The following is a 12,268-nucleotide window of genomic DNA, read 5'->3' on the forward strand; positions in this document are numbered from 1 at the left end:
TAATAACGAAAACAGCAGGGCTCTGTTCCTGGGGTCATTAAGAAATGGAACTACAGCAGTCATTTACTTACTTCCTTGTGTAATAGAGAAACCCTGTGCCTTGACTAGTAGAGATACAGTCTTTTTAAAAATGGTGATTGAACTGGATAATCTATTAAAGTGCCTTCCAGCTCAATAAGTAACTTAGGGATTGGTGTTTTCTGTGTTGAACTTAACAATGAAGATATTATAGTGTGGATTCAGAACATCTGAGCCTCTAATAAGCTGTTTTAGCCTCTCTGAGCCTTATTTTTCCTATAGTTTAATGTCAGACTAGTTGATTTCCCTTATCCCTTCTAGTTTCAAATTTTATGGTTCAACAGCTATAAAGAAACAAGTATCCCTCACCTTGAGAGGTGGCACCAACATACTTAAGTCTATTGCATGTTTGGATTTTAAATGTTAGATCCAGTCCAAATTAAGGTTTTTAAATTATTAAGGGTCAGAGCCTTATTAAGCCCCTTATCATTAAGGGACAGAGCCTGAGATTTTGTTTTCTAATGAATTCCCAAGTGACATAATTGATGTAGGTCCCTTGCATCCATACTGTGAATAGAAATGATCTATACTATGTGACATTTCATTTTTGATTTAAAAGTTTTGGCTACAGTTCCTGTGAGGACTATGATTCAGTCTCATTTCTGTAAATTTTGATTATAAATTTGATATGGTATTACATGCCTTTGAATTTCTACTTGAAGAGCTTTCCTTCATATGTAAGAGTAGTAGCAAATTATAAAATATTACTTATGCTTTAAATCAGTCAACTATGGAACTTTAGTCACATTCTAGTAATTGATTTGAAATAGCAGAGTCCAGGTAAAGTCCTGTTTAGATGTGGTCTTGCCGAGTTTCTTCTTATAGTTATGTGTTTTGTTTGGTTTTAATAGTTTGATGAAAAATTTATACAAAACTCAACTGGGGGCATTTATTTTTTATTCCATTCCTGTAAGAAATGGAAATATATTAATTTCAGTTTTTAATCCTAGTTTTTGAATATTTAAAGGAAATGTCAGTAAACCTATATTCAGCATGTACAATGTGTAGAAGAGGAAAAGGATTTTCACAGTGAAATGTCTGCCCTTTCCAGGTTCCCCAGCACCACCGGTGCCACCTATCATGTCTCCTAGCAGGGTCGCAGCTAGTCCGCTGGCTCCGCAAGGAAGTGATTTAATTGTTCCTGCAGGTATTCACTGCACTGATGGGATAAAGCCCTTCTTGCTACTGCTACAGCTAAACTAATTCACTCAATTTCATAATCACTTGCCTTATATTCTTAGGTGTGTGTTATTCTGGCTTTTTTGGTGGCTGCTTTTTTTTTTTTTTTAACAATAAGGGAAATAATCCTTCTAGCCATAACTATCTTTCTGGCTTTTCAAAGTTATTATATATATATATATATATATATATATATATATATATATATATATCTCAAACCTGAAATTTAATTCACTTTAAGATTAAAAAACATTATAAAATTTGATTCATTTAAAATCATCCTTTCTTTGTTCTGGAAAATGTGGATTCACTTACTTGATCCTAAACTCTCAGCTTTGCAGCTCTGCTGTTTCAGTTAAACAGGAAAGGAGCCTTCAACAATTGGATTGTTCATTGTTTGGAATGGGTCACATGGAAAAGGTTATAGCTTCCTATTTTCAACCTCATCTTACAACTAGTTTGTAGATTGTAACAAAATACCTTGTAATTTACCAGGTATACCTAATAAAAATATTTGAGAAAAATCCATTTCTTCACATTGAATTTGCTCTACATTTTATTTAATATTGCTGGACTGTGAAAACAGGAAAAAATCGAACTCCATGTTTTTATAAGAAATGTTAACATTTCGTATTTTGTTTCTAGGAGAATTTTGTAAATTCTTAAATGTGTTTGATTTTTATACCATTTTTGATTTTAGTTATTTTAAGGCATGGTATAGCCTGGTCTGGCTATAGGAGTGAGAAAAGAAAATTTTGCTGACTCTACTTTTTAAAACCCATTTATTACAACTTTTTCTCCTCTCCTTTATTATTATTTTAAAATTATTATAAAGTTTCTATCCCAAGTCATTAGTATTATAAGCATTTAATATTCTATGAAAAAGTATTTGACCGTTAAGAACTGTATAATTGTAGAGTTGCTTTTATGTCAGCGCTTTATACTGCCTTTATAAACTGTGGTTGTTTTTGGTGGAGGGCCTCTAATAGGAGGAGGTACAAAGTAGGTCTCATTTTAACCCAGCTTTTCATAGTGGTGGTAAGATGTTTTTAATGACTATTTCCAAATTCAAATTGTATTTTTAAGTCCTGCAAAATTATAGTAATATTCTATCGTTTCTCTGTTCTGTATAGTACAGTGAAAGGAGATCACTATAAGGAGCATGGGTGCTTTCAGATTTTTAGGGACACAGTTTTTTTAGTGTCTTTAGGTTATAAGATTAATTGTAGAAATTTTGTTTTTCTTGAGGTAAACAGCACTTATTTAGAAAAGAGAGCTGAATGCAACATTTCTTTTTAAAGAATTAGTACAAACCATACAGTGTTTGTGTTTAATGGAAATATTTTTTAAGTGTTAGGAAATTATCATCAGTGAGTCCAGGAAGTTGTAGTCCTTCACTTTGGGAACCTTTTTATTTTTCAAATGCACGAGTAGTTAATTTGAATAGCATCAGTGTTTTGTTTTGTTTTGTTTTTCCCTACTTGTCTTTATCTGATTTGTGTTTTTATCTTTTATTGTGATCATGCAGGTGGCCAGAAAACACAGACAAATAGTGGACCAGTTATTCTAGCAGATGAAATTAAAAATCCTGCAATGGAAAAGTTAGAACTTGTTAGAAAATGGAGTCTAAACACCTACAAGGTTTGTAATTTTTTAATGTTTCCACTCCGGCTGGCACTAAGATTTTTTATTTGTATGTTATTCACATTATTTGCAATCATATGAACATAGAGGAGAGCATAATGCCATCTAAACATAAAAATGCATTTAGAAAATGAAATATTTTGTTTTATTATTGATCTTTGCACGAATGTAGTTTAAAAAGTAGCAAAAGAGTAAATCTACTAAAATGCTTCATAATTGATAGATAATACATAATTGAAAAAGAAATATATTGCCTTGGAATATATTTAGCTATAGAACTTCTATAGATATGTGGGTCCCTACCTCCCTCTTTTTGATACTTTACAGCAACTGAATGTCAAGAGGAGTATATTAGTTTTTCGAATTGGGAATTCTTTGATCTTATTGTAATAACTAAACATTAACTGTACAGACACCATCACATTACCAGTCAATTGGATTTCAAAAGTTAGTGTTTTTAGTTGAATGGCTTCAGAGTATGTAATTGGTGGTCATTTTTCTTACTTGGTCATTCTTCATTGGTGGTGATTCTTCATAAAACAAATAAGCAAGTTATTTAATCTCTACTTTGTTTGATGTATTACAAATAGCCCAAGCCCCCAATCCACTCAGTATCTTTAAATCGTAACAAAGACAAGACAGTAGAATTCATAGAAGAGTTAAGTGGGTGGAAGCCCTAGCAGCTCAGGTGAGAGCCATAAGGCTCTCTATATTTGTGAATTGATTGTGGGTCTTTGTAAATCAGAAATTGTCTATATTTTTATACAGAGTACATGTGTCATATATATCTTCTCAAGAGTAACGCAGAAGTGAATTTATTCTTTCAGTTATACTTTTAAAATATCTGAGATCTTCTACAGAAGTACGTTTTCTTAAGATGGTAAAAGTGCCTGCAACATGCTCCATGAATCTTTCCAAAAACTACTTAGCTCATGCCAATGGAGAACTGAGAAATGCCAGTGGTAGTTGTAAAAAATTGATGCCTTCTTAAACTGTCCTCATTCAAGACATCCTATTCAATCATCGCCCCTTTCGTTCTCAAGGATGTAATTATCTCATTTCAAATATTGTTTTTTTCTTTATATTCTCTCATATCACAACAGTTCAGATATTCAGATTTCAACTCATCTTCTCACTGATTTGATGTATTTAGTTAATCATTAAATGAATTCTGCCTCCTTAATATTCTTTGACTTTATCCCCTTTCCTTCATTCTAACCTTCACAGCCATATTTCCTGTGTTTCTTACTCTCTCATGTTACTATAATGGCTTCTCAGCAGATTCTCTCAGACTACATATTATACTCTGCCAAATATGATTCATTCTTGCTTAAAATCCTTCAGCCACTCCCCATTGTCTTCAGAATGTCATAAATCTGACCCCATCTATCTTTCCGACTTTATCTCCTGCTCTTCTACCCATGGATCCAGTGATCCATACCAGCTTATCCAGACTTCCTAACGAAATCGTGCCTTCTCACACCTGTTTTGTTCATGAGCCTGTCTTTACCTACTGCTTAGATTTCCCCATTGTGCTCCGTTTCAATTGTTTATCTTTCATACCAGACTAAGCTGCATTCATTCATTTATTAAATTTATTTATTCAATCATTTCTTTGTTTACTTGTTCGTGAAATTTGCCTCTTAACTAGTAACATTCTATGTTCACACATTTTGAACCCGAAGAATCACAGGTCTTATTTTTGAACCAAATCCTAGTAATTACAAATTACAAAATTTAAGATTTTCTTCCTCTTATGTCATTTAGTTTGTGGTTTGTATATTCCATATCTTTTTTCTTGATGTGTATGTTATCTGTTCCTTTTATTATCTGTTCTTCCTACCTCAACAGTGATCTCAGTTGAATCATTGCTAAGATTCTATAGTTCTTTCATATTAACAAACTACATTCAGCCTTTCTTAAAATTTGTGTTAATAAAAATGACCAGTCTTTAAAATGTTGTACACATGGCATAATACTGTGTGAAGGAGTTATCATTTTTCTCAGAATGATCACTTTATTTTTAACTGAAAATTTTTTTCATCAGAACATAACTGGGTATTTCATTCTAAGTTCAAAAGAGAAAAAGAAAGTTCTAATTACCTGATTTTTATGGAGTTTGTAGCCCAGTATGTCTGTGCTGACGTAGGCCTCTCAACTAAGAGAGCCTCAGAGTATAATGACCTTATTGGCTCTATATGACTCTGTTCTTGTAGCCTCTACCTTTTTGGTCCAAATTTTGAGCTAATGTAAGACATTTATTGTTATTTGGATAATCTTTCAAGTATTGATTCTGATTTGGTTGATTTGGGGCTGTGCTACTTATCCATTTTACTCTTAAGTAACAGTTCTGGCTCTGAGTATAATTTTTTCTTTCTTGGACTTCAGTTCCTTTATGATTTCTACCTCTTATTTCTTCTTTCTGTCTCTGTTCTCTAGCAAACGCTTTAAGGCTTTTCCTCAAAGAGAATATTTAGCACATCCTTTATTTGGTTGTTATTTTGGCTCCAAGACCAGTCTGGTGATTAAAACCAAATATATAATAGGGCCGATTTTAAGTTTAGTCCTTGAATCCATCTTTTAAAATATTATTTCATTCAATCCACCTGATTTTTCACAAATTTTAATCCAAAATTTATTTATTGTCTTACTCTTTCTCATCTGCAGAAACAATTACAAATACTGGGTTTTTCTCTTTGGTTTGTTTTTATACAAACCAAACCTAGTGTGGAATAGAATACTTTTCAAGATCTATCTTACTTTTTTCAAGAATAATCTTGATTTTACTCAGAGATATTTAGCATCTTTCCCAAACACTAAATGTTTTTTTTGAAATTTTTAAGAATGTACAATCAGTATTGACACCTTTATCAAATTAATTTGTTGTCTTTAAACCATTATTTTTTAAATTTTTATTCATTTTTCTTATATTGCCTTATTTATTTACGGATTGACCTATTTCTCCTGTTCAGTTTCTAATATTTACTTTCATTCTCTTTTTCCTTATCCTTCACCCTTAATCTATCAGTTGTTGCCATGAAATTATTCTTTTTCATGTATTTAAATGTTTTTATTCATTTTTGGCATTACAGAAAAAGCTCTTGGTGCTATTTAAATACTCAGGCTACACAGTGACTGTCTTGTAAATTCATGAACTGTATGATCGATGTTGATTCATGGTATTTTGTGCACTATCACTTTATTTTATCCACCCTCCCCCCATAGGAGATCTCCATAGAGCAGTAATTTACTTTTGCTTCTTCCTATCTCTTAAACTTTGCTCCATGTGTCCTATTGTCTTCAGAGTGAATTCTTAATTTATAAGTATGGAAAACCAAATAAGGCCACCAGCTTATTGTGAATTTTCAGGGCCTTTGAAGAAAGAGAACTGAGATTCTTAATTCTTTCCTAATTTAAACTTGATTTATAATAATTTTAGTACACACTAGAAAGTAATTTAAATTAAAAAATCTCCTCTTCAGTGATCATATGAGAAACTTGCTGTGGGATCCTGATGAGTGGGGAAATGACTAACCAACGGCTTATGTTTTCTCACTACAGTTTTCTTTACAAAGCTCCACGTAGGCCACCTCTGGCACTCTCAGTTCCAGCTTACTTCGATTTCCCTTAAGAGTGTATCGTTCTGTGTATTAGAATACAAACTCTGTAAGTCCAGGTGTCCAGATTTATCTGAATATGCCTCATAATCACTATCGCCTTGTTCTTCCCACTGCCTTAGCTTCCTGGAAACAGAACAGCATTTGCTCATTAATTAAACCTTCGACCCTACTGTCTGCTTGTAACCATTACTTCTGTGGAATAATGGCCACTCAGACAACAGTAGATATTTCTTTTATTTTGCCCAGTATACCAGGCTCCTTCAGTGAATTCTGCCTGCTTGACTTTTAGCAGTTTGGGTTGCTATAGAAGGTACCCCATGTTTTGGCTTGCGAATACAGTAAATGTCTCTGGTAATGCTGCATAGGGAAAATCCTGGTGCGAGTGGTATATCTCTTTTGTTACCATTTCAGATACTACTTCTCGTTGATGTTTTTCTCATCAAAATCACAAAGTTTGCACTTAAACTTTTCTTTTGATGTTATTTTTATCTCTCCAGAATGTTTGTATGTTTTCCATAGAAGTAGTTTTATCTCCTTTGCGTGAGTTTGGCCTCTTACCTTTTCTTTCATTTTCAAATTATATACATAATTTCTCTACTTTTTTAAAAACTCATTTATAAAAAAACTCCTTTATAAAAAATGTTTATTCATAAAGATACTTAATTGATGAGAATAGAGAATATATCATAGAGAATTAATTTTAATTTTAAGTAGAAAAATGGCATATAGTATGCTAATATTAGAAAGAGAGATATAACAAACAAAAAAGAAAAAAGGATAAATATAGATTTATTTGCATTGACGAGGAAAAATCTTAAGATATTTATTCATAGAAAAGAAATGTTTACATATTATGTATAACATAGCTTGGTCTTATGTTTACTTTAAAAATATGTATGTGGCTATATAGGTTTAAAGGAGAGTCTAGATTACCCATCAAACTTAGTAGATTTCTATTTAATGAGATTAAAGAAAGGAAGAGGAAATTCATCTTTTATTTCAGTAATTGCTTTAATTTTTGCAACAAATATTAATTTTAACCAAACTTTGAAAGATATGATAAAAGAGCAAATATGCATATTTCAAAGATTGCCATATTTACTGCTTTTTAAGAATATTTTTGTTAACTTTAAATGATGAGTATATTAATACCCTGTGTGGTTATTCTTAAAATATATTATTGAATAGTGAAATTACTTGTAATTTTTTATTTCTGGCAAAAAATACTAGAAAACTTATTTCTGTGTGCTCTGAAATTAATTATTTTGGGGGCAGAGTAGAATAGCAATTTAGTGTCATTCTATCTGAGCAAAAGTAAAAGAATTCAGGAATCTCTAATCTCTACCTGTTTCTCTTCCTTCCCTCCTTCCTCTCTCTCCATCTCTTCCCCTTTTTCACTCCCTCTTCTTCTCCCCCTCCCCACCCACTCTGCTTTCCTGTTTTCTTCTTCCCTTTATTCCTCCTGCTCACACACATACACACAAATATTTAAGGGAAAGATAGAAGGGAAAACAGCATTCGAGATCAATAGAAGAATATAATTTTGGTATTCATATTCCAATATTAGCAGTCTAATATTGTTCTTAAATCAATGCCAAGTCTTTCAGTTGTCTAAAGTAATCTACCCAGGTGCACTAATCTTGAAATTTGATTATGAGAGAGATCTCCTGGTAGTATGTAAATTAGCTAGATAAGTCTTAAAACTTCCTCTGATTAGTAATAGTTATTAGGTATGTCTGGTAAATTTGCTTTCTGAGTCCTGATGAACTTCTTAGGGGACTGACATTTTCAGTTTGTGTGAAACCCAATGGCTAGCTTGTGTGAAGCCAAAAATGGTGTATGCCATATGCTCTAGCGTTTGTACTTTGGGTTATTATTAGTTTTTTCTTTTGTTCTTTTTTTTCTTCCTAAACGAAGTGCATCTTTCTACTTTCAGTGCACTCGACAAATTATCTCTGAGAAGCTAGGCCGTGGATCAAGAACTGTGGACCTTGAACTTGAAGCACAGATTGATGTATTAAGAGATAACAAGAAAAAATACGAAAATATTTTAAGACTGGCTCAAACATTGTCGACCCAGCTTTTCCAGATGGTGCATACCCAAAGGCAGCTTGGAGATGCATTTGCTGACCTGAGTTTAAAGTCACTAGAACTCCATGTAAGATTATTTTAAATAGCTATTGGGAAGCAAGAGGGACGAAAATGGCAATAGGGGTGTTCTAGGAGGTAATGTGTTACATTTCCGATTTGCTGAACTCTTAATAAAATTGGAATCTTGAGGTGTTCTTTAAGATATCTCATATAATTTTTAAGAAGGCCCAACTGACTTCTGTCGACATAGTGAAACAGTTGTATTGAGGTTTCGGGTGAAGGGAACTTGGAAAGGAAAAAGAATATTTAGCCTGCCTGAACCCAGAAAGAATCATAGCTCTGTGTGTTGCTGGGCGTGGATAAAATGTAAATCTGGCACCTATTGAAAATCTTTTACCTAGTCTTCAACTGTCTTGAATGAATAGTAATTTGCTTGACTGGATTTATGATATACTTTACTGAAATCATTAAAATAAATTATTAATTTTAAAATGGAATTATTTTTCTGAATGTATTTCTGTAAGTATTTAGCAAAGCGTTTCCTACAGTTTCTTATGCTATCTGAAGTGACTCCTTTTATGTCTTTTTTCCCCTCACCTGGAGCCAAATGGTGTAGAAATCTCTTGCCTTCTAACTTGAAGAGTTAGATAATTAAAGTATTAAATCATTTGATAATATCTAGAAACTTAGAAAATTTGGTTAGAGATGGCGATATATATCATAATAGTAAAAACTAGATTCAATTCTGAGTCATTAGACAAAAAAATAATGAATATTCGGAAAGCAGAATAATCATAATAGCTGCAGCTATTGAATGTCCACAGTTCCAGTGTAATGGGCTAGGTGCTTTATGGCCTTTATAGATGTAATTTGTCTAACAACACTGCAAGAAATGTTATCTGTGTTTTATTCATGAGGAAACTGAGGCCAAGGTAATTTTTATAAGATCACAAAACAAATAAAAGGTAGAACTGGAATTTATATGTAGACCTGCCTATGTTTCTCCTAGAGCTCTTGTTGTCTCTTTAAGAGGAATCTTTGGAGGATCTGGAAGCCAGACATAAAACCCACAGTATAGAAAGAGATAGCCAGGGTATAGGGTCTGAAGAGGTGTTGCTGCCATATTATCAGTGATGCTACACTCAGTAAACCCTGTTAATTATAATGGTTAACACAGATTGGGGGCTTACTGTATGCTAGGTCCACTTCTAAATGGTTTAAATTAGCACATCTAATGCTCGAGCTGATCTAGTAAGTATTTTTATTATCTTTTGAGTTTTTTATTTGAGCATTTCTAACTCTTTGTAAGGACTGATATTTCATTACTTTTATTCTTTCTTAGAGGTCTTCCAATGAGAAAATTTACATATATTTTTTGTAGAATAAAATTTTTATCTTGCAACTACCATATGGGTCCATTAGAAATCAAGACATAATATAGAATCTTAATAATCTTATTTTCCTACATCTTAAAACATTTTGCTGTTTCATCATATTACAGATTATTTCATCATTACTCACCAGTTATTTTCAACCATGTTAAAAATGACAGTAAGAAAAAAGAATGCATTACATGGAAGAATGATACAATAGTGAGATAAATACTTTTTGTTTGTGCTGCCAAAAAAAAAAAATCTGGAGAAACCATTTCTGTGTTTTGTTTTGTTTTTTAATGTTTGTGCAGCACCATTGAGAATTTAAGATTTTCCATTTTCTGCACATAATAACAAAGAGAAAAGAATACCAGAGGAAAAAATTATCCACAACTATTAGACAAATTGGAAGATGACTGCAAAGAGATAGTAGTATTGACTCTTAATGATGATGGTAAAATTGATAATATAAGTGAAATATTAATCTGTGAGTCTTCTGATGATGATATCCTAAATGAAAAATTTTCTTAAATTTAAGTCAATGAGAAACAATGTATCATTAAGGACAAAAAGGAAATCAGGCTTCTCTAGAGAAACAGATTGAACAGGAGGTATAGATATATAGAGATTTATTTTGAGAAACTGATTCATGCAACTGTGGAGACTCAGTTAATCTCATCCCAAAACACCTTCACTGAAACATTCAGACTAATGTTTAATTAAGTATCTGGGCACCTTGGCCTAGCCAACTAGACATATAAAATTAACCATCACAGGTATTTTCATCTAGCTAGTCATTCAACAGAAATGACTCCATCATGCAACATTTTTGGACAAGAATCTGGATCATCCTATTTGCTAAAAAGATATGATATATTTTATGATGTTTATGCACCAAAAAGTATTTGATAAGACTTGTTAGTGAACAGATGCTGAAGGCAAGTGTATATACAAAACGATTTGAAGGAAATAGATAATTCACTGGACTGAACATTCTAATTGATGTTTATAAATGTAAAAATAATGGTAAACTATAACCTGTTGAAGGTGTATTGAAAATTTGAAATCATTATTAACAAGACGGAAGTTTTTGTATCATTCAGGGTTTTCAGAGAAATAGAACCAGAGTAGAACACACATACACGCACACAGATGATAGCTAGATAATAGGTAGATATTAATAAATTCCCCACATGATTTTGAAATCTTTGGAGTAGGTCAGCAGGCTAGAAACTCAAACAGGACTTCTATGTTATAGTCGTAAGGCAGAATTCCTTCTTCTAGGAAAACTAAAGGCCTTCAACTGTTTGGATAAGGCTCATTCGCATAATGGAAGATAATTTCCTTAAAGTCACCTTAAATCACATCTACAGTGTTTATCATTGTAAATGTTAATCACATCAACAAAATATGTACCTTCGTAGCAACATCTAGACAAGTGTTTTACCAAACAACTGGTTAACACATAAAATTAACCATCACAGTCCAACTTTTGTCAATTTAGCACTTATACACTTCTCCTTAAACTATAGTCTTCAAATAAAGAGTGACAAAGTCTTACTTCCAGGTGACATGATACAGCTATCCTGCATATTATCAAAGACACACTAACCCTTTCCCCAGAAGAAGATGCAAAATCCTTGGACGACATTCACTTTTTTCTTTGATATGCTGTAACTTCAATACTATAATGTAAAGTTAATATATCTTATAAAGAGATAAGAGAGGAAAGAAAACATGTGTTTGCTTACACACACACACCCCCCCCCCCAATCTGTAGCTTCATAGCAGGGTGCTTTACACACACACACACACCCCTATCTATAGCTTCATAGCAACATCTAGACTGGCGTGATAATAAAATAAGGAAGAAATAATGATTGTAGTCCTCCTTCCTGCAAATAGTTTCACAGTCATAATAGCTTCCACTATCCTTTCCATATTGCATTTGCCCCCAACTAGCACCTCAGCCTATCTTGATTCTTTGTCTTGTAGGGTGACCCAGACCTTCGTTCCTGAAGGGTCCAGGCCATTGGTAGCCCTGTCTGAAATGGGTTGTCATAGTTTTCCGTTGACATTAATCACAGGGCATGATAGTACTAAGAGATGCCTGAAGGGATCACCTATCCCAGGCATACTCTTCCTTACCTCTATTGCAGAGTAACAGTCCAGTTTCCCCTGGGTAATCAGAATCAGTCATGCCAGCCAGCAACAGTCTTTGCCTGTTGATTCTTATGAGGAAGAGTTTATGGAGTGCAGCGGTGAAATGTTGGCATCCACTGC

At 33.0% G+C, this 12,268-nt stretch overlaps 1 protein-coding gene across 13 annotated transcripts in view; it reads left to right on the top strand.

The window, feature by feature from the left end:
* The window catches only part of ARFIP1 (ADP ribosylation factor interacting protein 1), an 81,571-nt gene that overhangs the window by 37,810 nt on the left and 31,493 nt on the right, over window positions 1-12,268 (top strand). For 7 of the 13 annotated variants that reach the window (XM_016144589.2, XM_016144590.2, XM_036233557.1 and 4 more), the window contains 3 exons: window positions 1,130-1,225; window positions 2,786-2,898; window positions 8,458-8,679. In XM_016144589.2, coding sequence (XP_016000075.1) covers window positions 1,130-1,225; window positions 2,786-2,898; window positions 8,458-8,679 — 431 coding nt within the window. Of the gene's footprint in view, window positions 1-1,129; window positions 1,226-1,296; window positions 1,320-2,785; window positions 2,899-8,457; window positions 8,680-12,268 lie in introns of those variants that run through there. The other 6 variants (XM_016144594.2, XM_016144593.2, XM_016144591.2 and 3 more) reach the window with 3 other exon arrangements.

Source organism: Rousettus aegyptiacus, unplaced genomic scaffold (assembly GCF_014176215.1).
Source record: "Rousettus aegyptiacus isolate mRouAeg1 unplaced genomic scaffold, mRouAeg1.p scaffold_m13_p_16, whole genome shotgun sequence".
Classification (NCBI taxonomy): domain Eukaryota; kingdom Metazoa; phylum Chordata; class Mammalia; order Chiroptera; family Pteropodidae; genus Rousettus; species Rousettus aegyptiacus.